This window comes from Calonectris borealis, chromosome 5, assembly GCF_964195595.1.
Source record: "Calonectris borealis chromosome 5, bCalBor7.hap1.2, whole genome shotgun sequence".
Lineage (NCBI taxonomy): Eukaryota > Metazoa > Chordata > Aves > Procellariiformes > Procellariidae > Calonectris > Calonectris borealis.
In genome coordinates this window covers 14,095,279-14,116,960 of record NC_134316.1, presented here as the reverse complement: position 1 = coordinate 14,116,960, position 21,682 = coordinate 14,095,279, and the positions used below count along the sequence as shown (strand labels likewise).

At 44.4% G+C, this 21,682-nt stretch overlaps 2 protein-coding genes across 2 annotated transcripts in view; one reads left to right on the top strand and one right to left on the bottom strand.

Annotated features, from left to right (window-relative positions):
- Positions 1-695: 695 nt before the first annotated feature.
- Positions 696-15,293, top strand: SLC25A47 (solute carrier family 25 member 47). The gene is made up of 6 exons (XM_075151091.1): positions 696-997; positions 7,530-7,573; positions 7,849-7,920; positions 8,185-8,367; positions 9,471-9,744; positions 10,591-15,293. The coding sequence occupies exons 1-6, from the start codon at positions 970-972 to the stop codon at positions 10,875-10,877; spliced, it is 888 nt and encodes a 295-aa protein (XP_075007192.1). The 5' UTR covers positions 696-969; the 3' UTR covers positions 10,878-15,293.
- Positions 14,042-21,682, bottom strand: part of WARS1 (tryptophanyl-tRNA synthetase 1) — a 26,629-nt gene continuing 18,988 nt past the window's right edge. The window contains exons 11-12 of the mRNA XM_075151090.1: positions 18,517-18,657; positions 14,042-16,721 (exon numbers count right to left, since the gene is read on the bottom strand). Coding sequence (XP_075007191.1) covers positions 16,563-16,721; positions 18,517-18,657 — 300 coding nt within the window. The 3' untranslated portion in view covers positions 14,042-16,562. The remainder of the gene's footprint in view (positions 16,722-18,516; positions 18,658-21,682) is intronic.

Here is a 21,682-nt window from a genome sequence, read left to right as displayed (position 1 = left end):
CTGCTTTTCTCTTTCCCCTGCTGAGATCACCACCCTGTGCTGGGTGTAAATTAGGAAGAAAAATCTGGTGCTGGACCAGTCTCCTGGCAAAATCTGTCTCCCATCTCCCCTGCAGGGCAAAACACCGGAGTATGGGCAGCAGCAATAGTGATTCCAGCTCTGCTGCTGAACTCCACAAGGAGCTGACATTGGAAAGGGGGTTGGGAGACTGAGCAAGAAGTGAAGAAGCAGAGCTCCTCCAGGGGCTGGGAAAACTATCCTGCGGTCTGAAAGGGAAGCAAAGGCTTTGTATGTGGTTGAATTAATTTCTGGGCTTCACCATGCATATACGCAATGAGCACGAAATAATCTCTGGGGATCTGGGTAAAGGTTTAGGGTCAGCTGTGTGGGTTAGGAAAGCCAAGCAAAATTCCTTGGGAAGGTCAAGGAATTTTCCTTGATGGGAAGGGGGTCTGCTCCATCAGAAGGAGGAAGGGTGGGCTGGGGTGGGGAGGGGAGGCATCTCCCGCACAGCCACCCGTGCCACTTCTCCATGGTGCAGGCAAGAGTGTCCCCTGGCAAACAAGTGTGCGAGGCTGTCTTCTGGGGTTAATAAGTACAACGGGGAATGGCCCCTTCACAGCCAGCGTTACCCTGCAAGGCACCACCCCTTGTGATTTTCCAGGCAGAACGGCACTGGGAGCAGCGGCTCTGGCGCAGCGTTGCAGGGCTTCACAGGATTATTTATTCACTGTGTTCCTGGAACAGCTCCAGGCTTCCCGTCTCTGCCTCCAGTGTACAAATTTATCAAGTATCCACAAGGCTCACAATCCCCAGAGGCAAGAGAAGACAGTAGGAAGGTGATTCATATTGCAAATCACACTGTCTCCGAAGGACCTGCGGGGCTCTGGAAAGACCACACCGGTACCCTCCCTTCTTCTACCTCCCTAACGCTTAAGCAGGGTAATTAAGGCAGCAGACTCAGTCTGGATGGATTTCATTGCCGGGGCCATTGGAGGTAAATACATAAAGTAGTGCTTGTTGATGAACCCAGATCGCTGTGTTTCCTTCTTGTTCAGCTAACGGGCAGGTCTCAGTGGCAAAAGCTGAGAGTCTTTTGATGGGGGCTGCTTGTTAAAAGTGCATTCTTCTTTATTAAATGGAAAATGTCATCAGAGCAGATTCACAGAGCTTCTGGAGAGGCAGCGCTGCAATTTGGTCGGCTGAGGTCATTGTCCTGCAATGTCCTCCAGTCTAATTGGAGCGGGACAGGGCAAAACTGATAGGAAGAGACAAAGTGGAATATGTTCTGTGCAGATACAAACTGGCGAGTAATGCCATGTGCTGGTTTTGGCTGGGATAGAGTTAATTTTCTTCATAGTAGCTGGTGTGGGCCTATGTTTTGGATTTGTGCTGAAAACAGTGTTGATAACACAGGGATGATTTTGTTATTGCTGAGCAGTGCTGACACAGAGTCAAGGCCTTCTCTGCCTCTCACCCCACCCCACCAGTGAGGAGGCTGGGGGGGCACAAGAAGTTGGGAGGGGACACAGCTGGGACAGCTGATCCCAGCTGACCAAAGGGATGTTCCATACCATATGATGTCATGCTCAGCATATAAAGCCGGGGGAAGAAGGAGGAAGGAGGGGATGTTCGGAGTGATGGCGTTTGTCTTCCCAAGTCACCGTTACGCGTGATGGAGCCCTGCTTTCCTGGCGATGGCTGAACACCTGCCTGCCGATGGGAAGCAGTGAATGAATTCCTTGGTTTGCTTTGCTTGTTTGTGCGGCTTTTGCTTTACCTATTAAATTATCTTTATGTCAACCCAGGAGTTTTCTCACTTTTACTTGTCCGATTCTCCCCCCCATCCCACCAGAGGGAAGTGAGCGAGCAGCTGTGTGGGGCTTAGTTGCCATCTGGGGTTAAACCACAACATGCCTGGACAGCAAAACCTCACGTATTTGGTGCCTGGGGGTCCTGGCAGGCTGTTGGGGTCGTGGCTCTGGAGGGCTGAGGACGAGATTTGTGAGACTGGAGGGGTAGAGGCATGGCTATTCACAGTGAAGAGGGTCTGAATGAATGACCTTTGCATTATCTTAGGTTAAGATGTATTTGCAGCTGTGATGGTAATTTCAGTGCAGGCGTGCTACGTAGCAGGCTTTGATGTGGGAGAAAGTAGGTTAGCTATATATAAAAAAAGTAAAATGATAAAAGTGTGATTTAATTCTAGACATTTTTAGAGCATGTATCACTCAAACCCAGCTTTGTTTTAAACAACAAAATGTAGCCACTGGTCTCATTTCTTTTCTGAAATCTTGTCAGATTTAGCGGAGTATCAAATACCAAGACAAGAGCCTTGGGGTCGCCACTGCCAGAAAGGCCAGGGAAGCCTGCCAGATGGCCGAGAGGCCCAGCCCACGCCTGCGTGTCAGATCTCACTTTGAGATCTGCTGAAATTTGGCAGTTTCCTTCACCGGGAGCAGCCTGTGGTCCTGGTGCAGATGTGCATGTCCTGGGAAGGACCAAGATGAGTTTTACCCTGCAGCCCCTTATTGCTTATTACCCAAAATGTGCAAATGTGGCAAGGTTTGGTGTCTCAGCGGCATCCAGCCCTGGAGGTGCCTGTTGCCCGGGGTGTTGGCCTTCCCGGGGTGCTGGGGGACCCTGCTCGGGAAGGATCCTTCCTGGGAGAGTGGGATATAATCAACCCCTCCACGACAGCTTGTCTTTCCCCTCCTCTTCCCTTGCTGACTTCAGAGCACCCAGTGGAGATAGGAGCCCTGTGCTGGGGCTGGCAAGGGGATGTCTATCCTGGAGGGATTCACCAAAACTCCTCTGAGACTCCACATTAATGATGGGGCAGCGGCGATTGTGTACGCTGCTTGGACTCCTTTGCTTTTGTTGGCACAATTGGAGCTGAGCCACTTAAGGATAAAGTTCTTTTGCAAGGCAACGTGGAGAGTTGAAAACAGTTTCAAAGTGGCCTTTCTCCTCAGCCTTCTGCCCCTGCTCCCTGCAAAGCCGTGGTTTGTCCGGGTGCCAGCATCCTGTGCTGCCCGGCCATGCAGCAAGTGTCTCCCATGGGCGCCCTGAAACAGGCTCAGCCTGGGAGGATGCAGGCTGGGGAGCTCCAGCTGGGACCAGAAATGTCTTTGTTTGTTTTAACGCACTTTGCTGACCTTAGGGTGTCTGAGAGCAAGATTTTCCATCCTGTCATCTGTGTCCAGCTCAGGGCTTTTCTAAGAGGGATAATGCAACTTTTCACTGGCAGACAGGGGTGTTTTCTGGCGTGCTGTTCCCTGCTGGGAGCTTGCACATAGACATGTGCAAGGTGCCTGGGCAGGGCTTCAGGGTCATGGTTCCCTACCCTGGCTTGGGACACCTTCCAGGGGTGGGACAGCTTTCCTGTGAGAATTGGGATTTTTTGGTGCTGAGCTTATTTCATGGCTTATGTTTGTTAGAGCTGAAGTGGTTTTTACGTTCCCAAGGAGGCTGCAAAGCCAGCTGAAGTGCATCAAGAGGCAGCACAGATAATAACAGAGTTTCTGTTTAGTAAATTGTGTTCTTGTGACCTTGATCTGTTTTCAGAGTGTTTTGGACAAAGCATGGCTTAAGCACCTCTGAAAAACAGCAGAGATGCTACCCTTTTGAATCCCATGGAATGACCCAGCCTGGCTCAGGCACCTGCACAAATATTGCGCATCTCCTCTGAGCTATTGTTTCTGTGGCCATGGGACAAGCTCAGTATCTTCAGCCCGGGAAACAGTGACCTGCTGTGACTCCAGATGGAAAAAAATGTTAGAAAAACGTGCTTAGTGACTGTGGAAACTTTCAATAACCACCAAAAATGAGGCTGGATGTCCTCGAAAGCAGCTTATCTATAAGGATGTCCAATAAAGCTGAGCAGGAGATTGAACTAGAGACCTCCTGAGGTTCCTTCCAACTTGAATTTTCCTATGATCCCATGCGTGTTTTCTAGCCCTGCTACGGCAGCAGCCATGGCAGGGGATAAGTATTGATGACTAGGGCTGTTGATGACTAGGGAATGACTTCACTCTTGTGCCAGGCACAAAGATTTGGGAAGGGGAAGCTGAGGTTCACCCAGCGGTGGTAGAGCAGCAGGGTCTGCAGCATGCCCAGGCTCCTCTACATCCTACTGCAAGGTTACACACCAGTGACATGCAGTCCAAGGGTAGATAAAATAGTCCACCTGCGGAGGGAACATGCTGTCTCCTTGTTCTCGCAGCTAAAGCAGCTCCTGCTGGCCACTGCCTGGGTCACGTCACTGGATGGAGTTCAGCTTGTTTAGGGTATGGGGCACTTCTTATGCTCCTATCTCTTCGCAAAGTAAAGGTCTTTGGAAGTTGCTGTCTACCCATCCAGCACGTGGACCACAATCCCTGCTTCTCCCTGGGTCTCTCAGACCAGTGTTTGCCAACAGCTCGGAGCTGTTGCAGCCCGGTGGGCTCTGTACAGCTGCCACTTGCTCTCTGCTGATTGCCATCGTGGTGGCCACCCTGCCAGGATCCCTCCTTATTTGAATTGCCTGGTCGAAGTAGCCTGACTCATGAAGGGACTGTGAGTAATCCAGTCTTGACCCTGCACGCTGTGTATGTGTGTGTAGGGGATATCACAGCCTCTGCACAATACCCAAGAACATCACAGATAAAGTAGGCATAAAAAATGGCTCTCTACAACCCAATAAAGATCATTCACCTGGTTTTGCCATTTATTTTCATCACAGCTGGTGCAGTGTTATGCAGCAGGAGTCCCACAGGATCCCTCGCCCATACGCATGCTATACATTGCTGGCCTTGTTCGATTCTGCTGTGCAAACAGGGCATGTGTGGGTCATGCTATCTTTGTCCCAGGCTATTTATATTGCATGACACTGTACAGAGCCTTTCTTCCTCAGCCTTTGATGGACTTGGCTGAGCTCCTCAGCTCTGAAAACTTAACTGCTCAGAGTGCTTTGACTCTTAAGGAGCGCAGTTCACGGCAGACTGTGGTTGTTCAGAGGTTTGGGGTGCTCACATCTCTACTTTGGTGGGAACAGTGAAGAATTTACCCTTATGGTCTTCTCCCAGTGGAGATGTTTGGTCCTTGCTGGCACCAAGGTGAGCCCCCGGAACTGAAAAGCAATCGGAAACAGGCTGGTTTGGGGCAAACCTGCTTTATTTTGTCTATGTTGCTGCTGTCTCTGCATCTCAATGTGTGAACAGGGCAATTTCTCCAGAAGGGAGGACATTTCTTGTCAAACACTGACCCAAATCAGCCTTGGTACCTGATGTGCATGAGCCAAGGCTCCTACCTTCCTGAGCCGGTCGGTGGCTTTGGTGTGCGGGGCACACGGTGCCCCTGCATTGCCAGCATCAGGTCAGCCTGCATCCGCTGCCTCTAAGGTTCAGGAAGTCTGAAACCAATGAGATGCCAAATCCTCCCATCTGGGATGGGTTCTTGGGCCAGGGGACCGCACCTCTGAGGTCAGCACAGTCACGCTGACATCACATATGTGCTGCTCTTCCCTGGGTCAGTGTTTGCAGTCTGCCTCCGGCCAATGGTCGGGAATCTGAGACAGTACAGGTGGCCCTGGGTGACTTTGTGTGTCGTCACTCTGGTCAGACCAGAGGCATTGCTCCTTCGAGCCATATTACTCTGCTTGTGTATTCCCTCTCGCCATCTCTTTTCCAACCTGGTCTCATTTTGGTTTTGAAATACAGAAGGTGGCTTCTTGGCCCATTTTTCATCTTCATTGCCATTTTTCTGGTGGCAGATTTCATGGAGATTTTTGCAGAACAAACCTCATTTTTCTTCAAGCAAGATGCTGTTCCTTGTTTTCTTCCGAGAAATGCACTTCGGGATTGTCTCCCAGTGACTCACACCAGCAGCTGCTGCTTTATTCCCAAATGTAGTAGAGCTTTCCAGAGCTCCCAAGCAGCCGTATAATCACAGGTGAACATGCCCAGTGAAATGCCCACAGCTACTAATAACGTTTTTAAGTATCTTCTTTTTTTTTTTTTAAAGAAGGACTCAATGAGAGGCAGTTTCCAACCTGCGAGCCACCAGGCGTGCACTGTATCTATGGCTGCCTGGCTCCCTGAAAGGGCTCACCCAGCCCTTTTATGAACCTGATCTCCATCTAAATAACTCACATGGATACAGCTCCATCATCCCCCAGTCTGATTTCCTCTCAGGTGACCTGGCAGTGGATGTACTGGGAGGGAGTTAGCTAGTCAGACCCTTTATCGTCTGTTGTGTCTGCCAACAGATGCATTTAGATCAGAGCTGAGAAATGCAGCGGAGGTGAAGGCAGGGGCGGTGGGTGATCTACCTGTTATCGCGACCAAGACAAGCTCTTTCACTCTCCTTATCTGCCATTAAGGCAGTAACTTCGTCTCACAGGATTAATGCGTTTCCAACTCCAGTGGCTATTTTAAGGTCTTGAAATGAGCCTGGAAGTCGATAGAGGACTGACAACCCCCCCCACCACGCTGGACGTGCCGTCACTGCTGCAGGCGGGGAGTCGCGGTCAGCTGGCGTGCGGGGCAGGCTGCTGAGCATGCTGGCTTTGTGCGTGCCCGGCGCTAATCCCTCGCTGCCCCTTAATCCTGCCGAGCCCCGAGCGGCGCAGGGCGGGTGGTCTCACCGCAGAGCAGCGCCGCCGGTTGTGCTGCGCCCCGGTGTCACACCAGCCTGTCAGGGCTCCAAGCAACCTTTGCTTTTGCTCCTTGCTCTGCTTTTGCAGCAGTCTTTGGTGCACGTAGGAGATGCATTTCAGAGGCTTAGTCCGGCGTGGTGCCATGGACCCTAATGCCCAATGAATTCCTCACCCAGGGCTCTAGATGTGCTTTGTAAGCGTCAGCCAGGACATGTCCAGTCCCTGGTGTGCAGGAGGCAGCAGGAGTACCTCTCCTGTCTTCAAGACACATTGCTGAGAACCTCTAAAGTGTGAGGACCACCCCTCTTTTATTAATGTCCTTGTGACAACTGCTTCTGTTCCTTAATATTTCCAAGTCAAGCATGGAGAACAAAAATTGCTCCAGAGACTCCTCATGTGAGTGGGGATGCTCTGCACCTCACGTGAGGGTGCTTGGTCACAGTCCAAAGATGCTGTATCACCTAAGCTGAGAGGGGGAACAGAAACAGTCCGATATCGTACAAGTCACCCCTTCAACCTTCCTGCCGAGTCCCTTTCAGAGGTCTGCCCAGAGCCCGCAGAGCTGGTGGCCTGCACAGAGCTTTCCTTGCAGCAGTGCTTTCTGTGTTTCCCTCCATCCCAGTTGCACCGTGGTGTTATTCCTCCTGATAAGTTTCCCCTGACACTCGGATTCCTCCTCTGAGCGTGCCTTGGTCATGCAGAGAAATCTGCGCATTTTGCTCTGTCATTCTCGGCTCAAATGTCATTGCTGGAGCTCGAGAGAAGTCCGGTGCCAAGACCAGCAGGACTCTGAAGCTGCATTTTTCTGCCGTTCCCCTAATGACTTGCCACAATGGGGGAAAACGGTCTGTGGCAACGTGCTGTTAACCATCTCCACTCCGCTCTGTTTCAGGTGGTCTAAGCACAGCAGTGGGTTATCCGCTGGACACAGTGAAGGTATGGGTTGGAGCTTTATTTCTTGACTACAGACTGAAAGCAAACAGGCCCTTCTGCTTTTTGCCCTGTTTTTAGAAAACTAGTCCCATGATAATGCTTTCGTTTTTGTTACATGAACATATTTCACTTTACGTTGGTTTTCTCTTAAAAAAAAAAAAGTACATTGTTTGGGGCTGCTATTTTATGGCTAACTAGTTTGCTGCTACGGCATTTGTTGATGTTTTTTTTTTTTTTAATCTGAAGCCTGCATTTTGAAGTTGCCCCTGTATTCCTAGGTGAGAATTCAGACCGAGAGGCATTACAATGGGATTTGGCACTGCATTCAGGAAACGTACCGGACAGAAAAAGTAGGTACCTCTTATCAGAATTGCTGATACCAGTTACAGATGCCTTGTTTCACAGAAGCAGAGCTGCCTCTGGCAGTTTGGGGAGGATGGGCAGGAGTTACACACAACCATTTGTTGGGAGAAGGGTCAGGATGAAATTTAGCTTTGTCAATGAGCTGTAAGATGGGAGTAAGTTTTGTCTCGGCAATGTATGGCCAGTGTTTTCGGGCAGATGCTTTCCCACACCATTCTCTCTTAAATTCTTTTTCCTCTGTTTCCAACTAGGTTTGGGGATTTTACAAAGGTGTGTCTGCATCAGTCCTCACAGTATCGGTGATTTCTTCTGTGTCATTTGGCACGTACAAAAACTTCCTTTGTACCATCTGCAAGCTGCGATACGGGGCTGCAGATGCGAAGCCGTCCAAGCTGGATGTTTCTCTTTCCGGAGGTGCTGCCGGAGCCGTCCGGGTAGGTAAACAGCCGAAAGGGAAAGCACAACAAGAGATCTTGTTCACGAACATAGGAGGCTGGAAAAGCAGTGGATGTTTTCTGTCCGGGAGGCCACAGGGGAGCCTGCAACAAGCCCGGCGGGTTTGCTTTCGCAGGGGGGGTCACGCTCCACCCGCGCTGCCCCCTCGCTGGTCGGCTCCGCAGCGTGGCCGAGTCCTGCCGGGCAGCTCGTGCCGGATTTGGTTTAGAGCACCAAAACACTTAAGAACATGCTATTAAGAATTACACAGACCTTGGCAGCAAGCGCAGAAAAAGGAAGAAAAACAAGCCGGGCAGCAAACTTTCCAAGTGGCTCTGAGGGTATGTTTATGCAAGACAGACGTAACTCGGTGTGTTAAAGCACAGGCCAGTGTTTTGACGGTGGCTGCACGAGCCCGGCACGGTATCGCTGTAGAAATGGGCAGTACACAGCCTTGCCTTGTCAGGACTCAAAACTCAAAGGGGCATCGCTGAGAAGGGATGCTGCCTGGCAAACGTGCGTGATCCCAGGGCAGGGAGGTGAGGCTGAAGCCAGGAGCAGTTTCCCATAAGCAGATGGATTTCTGTCCGTGCCTGCAGGCGCTGTGAGTGCAGCGGAGCTCACCCGGCGCCCCGGTGGCGTGCTGGGCAGAAATGCGTGCCCGCTCACAGGCAATCCTCTCACAGAGCAGTCCAGATGGTCAGGTTTACAGCTGCTTCCTAGCAGGCAATGACTCCACTTAACACAGGATAATTTTTTTAAAGACTTTATGGCTTTGGTTCCAAATACAGGTACATACAGGAGACTTGATGTATGCTACCCTATAGCTGAGGACATCCCCTTTCCATGCCTGTCTGGTTTAATAGGTTGTATTTAATATCCTCTGTTGATTTCTGCCTCACCTTCCACTGCACATGCAGCTCACACGCGTGTCCTGCTGCTGCTGGGTGGGATTTAGCACAGACGGAAGGGAGCAGGCTGGAACTTGCTGGCTTCAGGCAATATTATTGCCTGAAAAGGTGGGAAACAAGGAATTTGCAGGAGGGGGATCAAAACACTGTTTAAATGTGAAGGGTTAAAATACCATCCTCTGATGTTACAGGTTGTGTTGATGACCCCTAGTGAAGTGGCTAAAGTTCGCATGCAGACTCAGAGGAACCCACATCCTTCCGTCGCATCTCCCCAGCCTGTTTCCAAGCCGAAGTACCGAGGGTCTCTGCACTGTCTGAAGGTGATCGCCAAGGAGGAAGGTTTTGGGGGTCTCTACAAGGGCTGCTCTGCGTTACTCTGCAGGGATTGCTCCTCTTCTGCAATATATTTCCTTACCTATTCTGCTCTGTGTGACTGGCTCACACCAGCTGGGAAAAATAAACCAGGTAGGTATCGAAAAGCCTCTGGCATTACCTGCAAAAATGGCTTACTTAGTACCACGCTAAGAGGGAAATCAGGCTCTCAGCAAACATCACTCAGTACCTAGAAAACCTCACCCAGATCTGGTCCTCGTGTGGGGTTGCTGTGCGTTTGCTTCCTGGCGTCACGGGGCCATTGGTGCCCTCCCGGCGCGGTGCCACAGCCTGCGTGCGAGGGCTTCGCCGGCACGGCCTTGTCCCTCAGCAGCTACTCCTCTCCCTGTGGGAGGGGTGTTTATGGCACGCTCTGGAGCCTAGTATGAGAGTATGAAATCCTCTTAATGCGGAAATAGGATATGTAACTGGAAATGAAACATGGACAAACGTCCCAGGAGCCATTATGGAGCACGGATCAGGATCAGTCCAGAGCTTGAAAATAAAGTCCAAGTGCAGAATGTAAAGACACTGAAGTTTCCTGGTTGTGATTTGGCTCCAGAAAACAACTGTCCGCTTTGAGAAGAGATCAAATAGGTGACATCCAGCAAAGAGCGTCTTCCTGAGAATTATAAAAATAAGTAGACCCAGCTGAGGAGGGTGTGAGTGCTCTCAGGCTGCATCACATCTAGTTCATGCGGTGTTAAAACAGACGCTGCCTCTGCACAGGCCGGTATGATGTATGCAAAAATGAGTATGCTGTGAGATCGAGAGGCCACACGGTTTGTGTGAGATCACTGAAAACTCACAACTGTGAGAGCTGGGCAAAATAACTGCTGAAAAACATGAAAGTTAACCAAGTTAGTTAACAAATGTGAGATGCTTGCAGCCGTATCAGTGCAAGGCTCGAGGTAACTGCTCCTCCCTTCACTTCTGCAGGTTTCCTCGTTGTGCTGCTTTCTGGTGGTTTCGCTGGAGTCCTGGCCTGGGGATTAGCTACTCCCATGGATGTCATCAAATCACGGATGCAAACAGATGAATCGGACCAGCACAAGTACAAAGGCCTCATCCACTGTGCTAGAGAAAGTGTAAGAAAGGAGGGTGCAAAAGTGCTTTTCAAAGGACTGGGTTTGAATTGCATTCGTGCCTTTCCTGTGAACATGGTGGTGTTTGTAACGTATGAAGCTGTACTGAGATTTACAGATCATTATACAAACAAAACATAGCTTGTGCCACTCTCTTCAGAGATGTATTTTGTTTAGTTTGTTTTTTTGTAACACAACATCCACAAGAACTGCTAAACGCCGTCTCCTTTGATGGACAGCATAAGAAGCATGGACATTTCAGCATAAAGCTGGATGACTGACAGCTTTGTTTTATTCTTACAGGATTACAAACTCATCAGGGAGTCTTGGACTTATGTACAACCTCCCTTTTATCTCGTTAATGTATTTAGGCTGTAGCCGCTGCTTAGGCCCTTGAAACATTGCAAATATTTATGCTGCTAGTCTGATCAGAAATTTTGGTAAAGGATTCATTTTGTTTTCTACTGGCACAGAAAATGATCTTCACAACCAAGAGCTGGGGGAGTTTGTGCAAGATTTAACACTATCCAGTGTGTGCTCTTTATATGCAATGCCTGTATTGCATTCACTGAGAAACACATTTGGGCTTCAGGCTGCAGCTTTTCCTTCCCAGCTGTAATTTTGCCGAAGTACTCTACAATTATACCCCTTTGGTAGCAGCTGAAATATGAATCTCCTTGCTTTTTCCTGTCGTTATTTAATGAGTGGCAGACATGGTCTGTTTACATAATCGCACTAATGACCTCCTTGAAAGCGAAACCCGGCGCGGTTCCCGTAAGCCGTGTGATTGTCTCCCCGCGCAGCCCTGAGCCCTGCAGCTCCCGTCCCCGCCCGGGGGCTGACGGCACCCCGGCTCTCCCCAGCTTGGCACAGCTTCGGAGGCAATCTGTTCCCATCCTGGAAGAAGGGATGCAAAACCTCTTTGCTTCTCAGAGGAAAGGCTGCCAAAAAATCTGTGCGCTGGGGCATTAGGCAAGTTAAAGGAGAATTGCAAAGTTGTAGAGTATAATTAAGATTTACTTCTTTTAAAATGTGCATACTCTTCTCACTTTAAACTACGGTGTTAGGAGCAGCCAAATGTTTTAGTTTTCAAAAGTACATTTTGATAGAATTTCTGACTTTCCTAGCAACTATTTATTTTTCACAAAGGTATAAAGTTTCATCAACGTGTCAGTTAACAAACCAACACCCACACTATTGGGTGAAAGGAAAGTCCCTAAAACCAGAAACACTTTAATTTGCTTATCCCGCCTCAAAAGCAGCATAAATGTTAAAAAAGGACCTTGTACTAAAAGGACAAGTTTAAAAATTTCAGGTGCTACTAGAAAAGAATAAAGAGGACCTCTTCCACTCCAGAGACCAGCAAAAAGCTCCAGAACTGTCCTGAAATCTAAGCCTTCAATTGGCTTTTTAAACATGTTCACAGCCATGCTATGAAACCACCATCGTAATTTTTCTCTCAAGAGTCTATCCAGTTCTTGCAGTTGATCCGAGAGCAGGGTTAAAAGACCAGGCAGGTGCAGAATACGTCACCTTAAAGGGGAGGGAAATGAAAGACCCAACGCTGAACCTGATTCTCTCCCGAAGTGCTTATGGCCTCAGCAACCTACCACCCCAGTTACCTCTCGGGGCATCAGCACCAAACTTCCTTTAGTCAGAAAGTCCTTATAACAGAAGATTGAATTAAGTCCTCAAGATTTGGAGTTCCTCTTAAGATGGCTCTTAAGAGACCACTACCCTCACCTCTTTCTACCAGGGATGCATTTGACTGAGTGCTGTCCCAGCTGGGCCGTGATTCATCCCAGCTCTGCCTGGATGTTTTCTGCAATCAAACTCCTTTATGCTGTATTATTCTCAGCCAACCTGGTTCTCAGCGTTACATCCTCTGAACAGAGACAGTGAAAAAACATCTGCAAATCAGACTAAACAACCATTTATTGTTAGGCAGTGTTGATACCATCCGTGGTCAGCCCAAGGTTTGAAAATAAAGTAGCTCAGCTTTCCCAATAGGCTCATGCATTCATATGGCTAAAAATGTCTCCTCCTGTGGGTGTAACTGAAATACAGCTGGTTTCAAGAAACCAGAATTACAGATGAATTGTAAAAATGAGTGGGAACAACTGTGGAAGCCAGTGCGAAGGGCTGAGAACTGTAAGCCTCAGGGTATTCGGCACCACATAAAAGCAGGTTCTCACGTGGCCTCAGCAAATGCTACACGAGAGGTAAGATGTATCTTCAGGCAGCTTATTTCAGGAAGGGAACTGCTTTGCAATCCATCCTGTTCACAAGCCTTTACTGGAAAAAAATATATACACCATGTATGGGTGACAACCTGCCTTAGAGCAAGAACTCACAGTTAATTCACACCGATACAAACTACCAACAGGTATAGGAATTGACTGTGTAAATACTGTAAACACACGCACATAAACATGAACCAATTTTTGTTTAATGACGTGACACGTTGTCCGTATTATGTACTTCACTACATACACACCAAGCTGGGTGTCTGGCTTCTGGATTTCAGAACTTGACTGCTTTATTTTCTGATTTCTTTGTATTACCCTGACCTTCAGCTACTCTGATAATGACAGAACTATTTATTCTGATAAATTAGCTAGCTGAAGGCCAGCCAACAGAATGAAGACACCACATTTGCTGTGCTGATACTGGGTTTACATTGCTATAGGGACTGCAGCTTGTTGTATAGATGATTTCTTTCAGTAACAAAGTTGGGGGCCTTGAAAAAAAGAAAATATTCTTTAGAAGGCACATTCTGCTTCATGTTTTCATGTTGCTGATAGTTCCTGTTTTCTCTGACAATGTTTATGAATATCAAAGTAGGTTCCAGCACGCCTCTCGGTGACTGTGGAAAAGCCATGTGAAGCTCTTCAGGATTTTCGCTTTTCAGACAACAGCAATTGTGGAGTAACATGTTTCCACTTAAGTACCTGTCTTTGCGCCAAACCTACTGAAGCTTCATTGTAAACGGTTTACATTGACCTTCCCCTATTTCTGAGCTGGCTGCTGTACACAGGGAAATGCAACATCCAGTCTTGCAACCAGTTAATCTTTGGACAACTGGCCTCTGGGAGCAATCTGAAGTCTACTGGGCAGGACTGGGTAGAGGGGTCTTAGGGCACCCTATTTCACCACTTGAAAGACACTGGACATCAAAACAAGGACCAGCTCCATCAGATGACTAAATCAACACCTAAAAGGGTAGGAAGAGAGGTCAAAAATAGAGTAAGTATAAATTAAGCCTTTTAAAAATGATAATAAAAAAAAGAGTAAAATCAAAGGAGTTTGATACAGACTTTTATCTACATTTTTATTACAGTGAGATGAACAAAATACGAACAAATTGAGGAAAAAGTAATGAACATTGCCTGATAACATTCTTAGATATTTCACACATGCTTTTGAAGACTGCCTTGTCTTGACTTTTAAATACCTCTGGGATACGAATTGTAATTACAACAGATTTAGGAATTTGCCAAGACTCCTCTGAGAAACTGTATCATTTCAGAAGCATGTTTGTAAGAATTCGTCAGAGTACTTGAGTAAGGCGCTTGCTCAGTAAACAAATACTAAATAATTTTGCTATCACTTTCCTTTCTAGAACTTTCAAAACAGATTTTAATTGCTGTGTTATAAAATTAATATGCTTATGCTTCGTTAGAATAGAACACACTACTGTTTCTCCTACAGCATATTCCCCTTTCCTGAATAAATGAAATAAATCTTGCAGGGCAGATTTGCATATAATATTTTAAACAAGAAATTTGCATTATGAGTTTGTAAAAGCCCTTTAAAAGTCAATTTAAGTCTTATCTTTTATATAGCTTAAAGATGACAAAGAGTGGACTGCAAGAACAGGAAGGTCATCATTAAAGTCTACAGTAACCAAGAATTAGTTTATTTACTACTGGATTTAAGAAACAATTTTTCTTTTTTAAGAATTGCTCCATCACTTTTAAAAAAAAAAGCTTTTCTACTGTTAAACACTTGTTAGCACTGAGATACTACGTCTGTGGGTTATAGAGAGACAGTCGCTGGTAAACTTCTACTTTAATACATTAAAGTCAATGGCATTAGATTAGCGATGCCAGCTCACATAAACTGTAAAGAAAAAGACAAAAGCTAAGCGTTGCTATTTTCAGCACGAGTTTGAAACGCATGCAATAAGACTAAACTTGCCTTGCATTTCAGTCTTTCCTTCGTTCCTTGCAGAAACATAAAATAGCAAACAGGGGCACTTCATATACAACTTGGCACACAGGCATTTCCATCTCAGAAACGCAAGGTCACTGCTGGAGAGGACGTGCACGCTGCGTACAGAACTGCTACTGGTGGGAAGGCAGCGGCACCAGCTCCAGGCAGCGCAAACAGCCCAGCACGTTCTCATAGAGTGAGAGGTGGATCCAAGGTCTACTGAAGTCAGTGAGAAGTCTCACCCTAGAAACTTCTCCCTCAACCTAAGTGTAATCAGCCGACCTCAAAGGTTTACAGTCAAATTAAAAGTGTGCTTTTTGGGTTTTTAATTTTTCTTTTTTTTTTTTAAAAAGAATGCTACAGTAGATATATATCCACTAGGCCCCACAGTACAGAACCTGTTAAAGTTTAAATCTTTCACACCTCATTCAAATGCCTTCCTTATATTTTTAAATGATTTGCAAATACCATATCAATACCCGCCTGTGTTATCAAAAGTATTTATTTTTATTTGATGTAGATAAGACTATGTTTGGGATAGCAACTTTCTATTCTATATAAATACATGACAGATCTAACAGTTTGCATTCAGCACTGTACGTATTAAAACAAATTAGCTAATAATTTGAATTTTTCTTCCATAAATCATAGCAAAAACATTGAAGTTCTTTTTAAGAAAAGAGATAATTAAGTATTACGTGAGGTATTTTAACAAAGTATATTTTCTCACTGGAATACACCTTAAAATAAGTACCTCTAGTTTAAATGACCTGGTGCAGTAAAACAGAATAGACAGTACTTAGAAGTATCTCCGTGTCCAGCAGCGACTTCATTTTCACAGCATGATTTAACACGTGGTATTTTTTATAACTAGAAACTAAAATTTGCATTTCTATACTATCTTCCACCTGAGAATATGAAGGAACTTTACAACCTTGTGATACCCTCCTCCCTCCAGAGGCAGTCAGACCAGTTAAATAGCTGCAGAAACAAAAGTACAGTGAGATTTCTGCAACTTGCCTCAGGTCAAAGAGGAAGACAATAGCAAAACCAGTCTGATATTCTTTCTCCCGTGTTCAACTCGCAGATCTCCATTCTTTCTGTATTGATGCCAGGCCTAAGTCACTGTGTAAGCTACTTTGTAACATTCACTCTTTTTGTGTGCAGCGTGTTCCCAGTAGCCCAAAAGGACATGCAGTCTAGTAAACCAAGGTACACAAGACAAAAGAAAATGGAGCTACTAGTTATTAGTTTGAGATATGACCTCTTACCAACATATCTAAAACAATTTACAAGTTAAGCTTTATCATCAAAATGGAAATTTTATTTATATTTTCAACATGAAATACAATAAAATACAGTGTTGCGCTGACAGACATGCTTTTCTGCAAGACTGGGAAATTCTGTCTTGTATATTCTGATTTTAAATAGATACGAGTCCTATTTTAAACTTTTCCTGTACTCTGACATTCATTGTATTTAACTTATTAAAAGCAATATTTATAAAGCACTGAGTGCAGGCTGTACATAATTAGGGAGTGATGACATACAACAGAAGACAACAATTACCCAGTTTTGGTTTTTCAAGTGGTAAGTTACATATGCATTTCTTCAAAATTCAAAAGCTAGCTTCCGTGGAGTCATGAATTGCTTCACCATTTCATCTGTGACCTGCTTCCGTCTCTCTTGATGAGCTGCTATCAAGGGCTGCAATGTTTCAATAAGAACCTTCTTCAGCTCCCCTGTGAGCAACTCCCCACTTGTGTATGCCTGTCAAAAAAGTGTTCATTGCTAAATATGGTGCTGTATGGAAAAAGACTCAGTGGCAAGTATTTCTTTAAAAGCTTGGCGCTAGCAAATACAGATTTGGATGTCTTAAAAATAAGCACATGCCTTAGAAGATCATGTGGTATCACTCTAAAAATGTAACTTGCAAAATTGCCTGTTGCCTTTTAAAAGATTAAGGCAGCTGGGCAATTTCATATGTGACAAGTTATATGGACTGAATAAGCTACATTCACAAGAATTTATCTGGGAAATCCTGTTAATTATTTGCAGGAAACTGCGTATTTTTCTCCCCAGAATCCCAGTTCAAATACAGACACCCTAAGCTGTTTTTTGCAGTAAGAGGTACAAATTCTCATATTTTTCTCTCATTGCACTTGGGTAAGAGATTAGATGTGATTCAAGTATCCTTTTTATAGCAAAGACACTCAGAATCTATGTTCACACTAGTAGTCATATTCACAGTTGGTAATCCATTCAATTGCTCTGATACTGAAAATGCTGTAGCTAGAAGCACAGGCTAACAGCTGACTGGTTCAGCCCTGGTTAGAAACCATGGCTGGGGCAGTTCAACTGTGATTTGAAACGGCAATAAACATGACAATCTTACCTCCCCTTGTCATCAAGCCATTTGTAATACCAATTCAAGGTGTAACTGTTGCTGATGCTCACTCAGCAACAGTAAAATATGGTAACAAGAATGAACTGAATTGTAATTTCAGTAGTGGTTTTTGGGGGGTGGGTTTGTTTGTTTGTTTGTTATAAGAACACCAATATTGCTTTCTCTGAGTATCCGCTTCTGAAAACTTCTTCCGCTGGTACCATAACTGAAACAGCTCTACTAATGCCACTATAAGCAGTGACTTCATGTTTTCTAATCTGGTTCTGAGGCATTGCAGCAAGCTGCTAGTTGTGGTCTAGGCTTTGTGCTCTGTAGCAGAGCTGATACTGTTGCAGCGGTTGGAGACTCATGGAAAACAGCTCAGCAAGTCAAATGTGCTCCAGATTGGAGGCGACTGGTGAGGGCCAACATGGCTTCACTAAGGGCAAATCGTGCCTGACAAATTTGGTGGCCTTTTTACGACGGTATTACAGTGTTGGTGGATAAAGAAAGAGCAGCTGATGTCATCTACCTGGACTTGTGCAAAGCATTTGACACTGTCCCACACGACATCCTTGTCTCTAAATTGGAGAGACATGGATTTGACAGACGGACCACTTGGTGGATAAGGAATTGGCTAGATGGTTGCGCTAAAAAAGTTGTGGTCAATGGCTCGATGTCCAAGTGCTTGGGATCAGTGAATCAATTCCTCATAGCTGCTACATTTCTTGTGATAAGAAAAGACAAAAAACCAGCAAGCTTTAGACACGAGCTTTTGTAGTTTTGCAGAGTATTTAGGTACCTTGCACATAAGGAACAGGCAGAGTATATTATACAATTAAAACAACACTAATCCTAAGGTGGCCTCATTTGAAAGGTGGGAGATATTGTCATACACAGTGTCAGATACTATGAAGATACTAGGGAAGTTTGGGTTTTGGTGTCTTGTTTTTTTTTTTGAAGAAGAGATAGATTGGCCTGTGAGAAAGAAGAACATTGCAAACAAACAAATACAGACGTCTTAATATTGAAACTTGCAAGGGATGGAGAGTGCAAGAATAACAACACAATTACTTTCCTGGAGAAGGTTCTTAAGAGGACAGCTTTGTTGAGGACTTAGCTACAGCTTTGTCCTCACAATAAGGAATGAATAATATTATCTTCAACCTGGCTACTTACCTGCTTCAGTTGTTCAAGCCTGTCATCGTCTTCTAGGAAGAAAGTCAGGTACATAAAAGACACGTCAACATCACAGTTACCGCCATACTTCCTGTGCTCTTCAATAGTATCTCTGCCTCCTGAGAAGGCATGCTTGTTAATCTGAAACAACATTATGATGTTATGGTATAATTTCTACTAAATTCTGGATTACAATGTTGTAAACAGAGGTGTATCACGATCCTCCAAATTCTATATTAAGGACTAGCTGAAGGGTGAGTGGGGCAAGTTAATGCAGAGCCTCAGGACTCAAGCAGGGAGGCAAAAGGAGCTCATTAGAATCCAGCAGGGAAAAACAGCTATACTCCTCAGACTGCATAACCAGAATAAAAATGAAGCAAAAATTAAAAATAATCACCCAAGATTTAGTCAAAAAAGCTTTAAGTCCCTTTTGCTGAAGCTGTTGTCTGTTGGATAGAATTTGTGCTAACAGGAAATATACTCCATGTTAAAAAAAAAAAAAAAAAAAGATATTCACTTCATCAAAAAATCAATTTTGAAAGAAATGAAGAAGGCATGGAGAATTCTGAAGAAATCCTGGAGAGAACCTAGTCTCCTCCTCTTCTCAGGGAAGAGGAAAACAAGAGAAAGCAAAGTTAAAGATTACAAAACTCTGGCTAGAATGGCTAAAATTAGACAAATGCCCAATTGTTCTGTCTAAAAATGGAATACTTGCTGACTCTCCCTCCCTCTTTTTAAGCATAGCTTCCTCCAGGCAGATGAACTGCACTGGTGAATAGATCTACCTGCTAATACCATTCCTAGTAAATTCAGAAGCCACCGGCGTATATTAAAAATTTATACATGTGTAGAATTCTCAGAGGATGCTAATCTTCCTACAAATTTAAATAAAATAAATTGCCGGGAAGAGGAAAAAAAGTATTTCTCAACCATAAGCAGAGCTTTCATTTGGCTCTTGTATCTTTTCAGATATCATCATCAATCAGTCAAGAGACACACATGCATATGAAGTAGGTTTTTTTTTAGTTCTGGTACCTAGGAACTGTTACATATTTACAATTTCTGAACATTCTTACTATCTGTATGACTGTCTAGTGCTTTTTTGAATCTTTCTAACCACCATGTTACAGATGATGTCTTGTGGCAATGAATTACATACAAAAATGATGCACTGATGAATATCTTAAGAAAACAATCTGCCATCTGTCACGTTAAATCTATTCTTATATTGTAGGACAGCCTGAATAGCTGTCTCAGTATCTGTAAAATTAACTTTTTACATATTGTTTTGCACTTCCCCTCACCTCTCTCCTTACTAGATTTTGAAAGTCTTTGTATGAAATTTTTTCTATGTCCCTCATCTCTACAGTTTGTCTTCTTACTATGGTGAGAGGGATTAAATACAATATGCCAGGTGAAGGCACATTATTGTTTTATACAAAATGTTTCCTATATTAATCTCAAGTTCATTTTTCACATATTCTGGCACCTACTCCTTGACTGAGGGTTTCAATGATTTATCTATAGTGATGCACTGATCTTTTCCTTGAATTAGTATTGACTTAGAATCTAAATAACAGTTTCTAGGAAAACAAACAAATAATTGAGCTGTAATTTGGTGCTGATAGGCGAAATAAGAATAGTTTATTATAACGTTGCCATTCATCTCCTTGGATTTCCCAGAAGCTTCTCAGCCTTTCCCAATAGCCAGTAATTTTTCATCTTCTATTAAGTTTTGAACCTCATCACTTAGCAATGACTAGTGATCTGAAAAATGCTGTAAGCAGTATTTTTTTTTTGTGCAGCAGTGGCACTCTTTTTTTAACCTTCATCGATCACCTGAAGTCACCTCTCCTACTCTATTTTTTTATTTATTGGCTGTAACAATAGTTAGTCTTTCACTCAAGCTCTATTTCCATAAAGACTTGGTTCTGATCGGCTTCAGAAGCTGAAATACATCTCAGTTTGTACTCCATTACTCAATACCTTACATTATGTTCAGAATTTTCTCTTTATAGCTTTTATATTCCAAGTAGGTAGAATTATTTTGTTATTTTTCCAACTAGTTTAACCATAGCAGAAATAGGACATATTAACTGGACATAAGGTATCTTGGATCTCTTTGCAGATTACTAACTACTTGCCAGGAAAAAAATGGAAGAATGTTACCAATATTGCCACTAACCATGTAACCTCTATTCTGAAATTATAGGCTTTTTTAAAAAGCAACTGTCTAACTGTGCAAATAAACTGGACTTATTATAATCCAACACATGAAGAATTCCAATTCTTCAAAATAGTACTGTTTAATCAGTTTCTACATAAGATAATGAATCATTACAAGATGGCTGCAGAAGAATCTGACCTATACGTGGGTTTGTCAACCATAAGAGAATTAATCCAAGCCCACCCAGCAGAAACAACATATACATCTTTTTTCTTGTTTTAACAGATAGTTATCATGCCTATAAATCCTTTTCCAAAGGCTGATTTTTATTTATTTTTTAAAATACCACAACACAGGGGAACTTTTGCCAAGCTGTATCATCTGACACTGGATAAGAGGGATTTTCCATTGAGCTAGAAGGGGCACTAGGAATATAATCAGATAGAAGAAAATACCTTCTAAAACTTAGGTGAAATTCAGCATAATATTTATTTGTGAATTGGAGGGAGGAGTGCATGTCAGCAGCAGAACCCCCAAGCAGCAGGAAAAGTCTGACCTGCGTTGTAACCGACACTGTGCAACGCTTGGTGCTCCCAGCACTGAGAGGCAATCAAGAGAAAGAGCTGTTTATTTGATTTACATCGTGGACTGTCAGTTTTCAGAACTATGGCAACATGATATTTATTTTTAGAGCATGAGCCTCACAGCTCTTATTCTTACACCACTGCTCTGCAGATATCAGATAAACAAACATGATGTTTTGTACATTATTCTAGCTAATGTTTGTACTGTTAGACTAGCTGGCAAGGCAAAAGATTATATTTGATAGTCTAGCTAAATCTGCATAACAGTCAATTCCTGAAGATGCTTTGCCATGAAATGCATGGAAAAAAGGATTCAGATATGTTCAAAGAAAACATTAAAAAATTGCTATTGTAACCGTAAGGACCACCACTCCTTTTTGTTAAAGTTTTGTGCTCTCAGGTTTTGCAGGTCCTT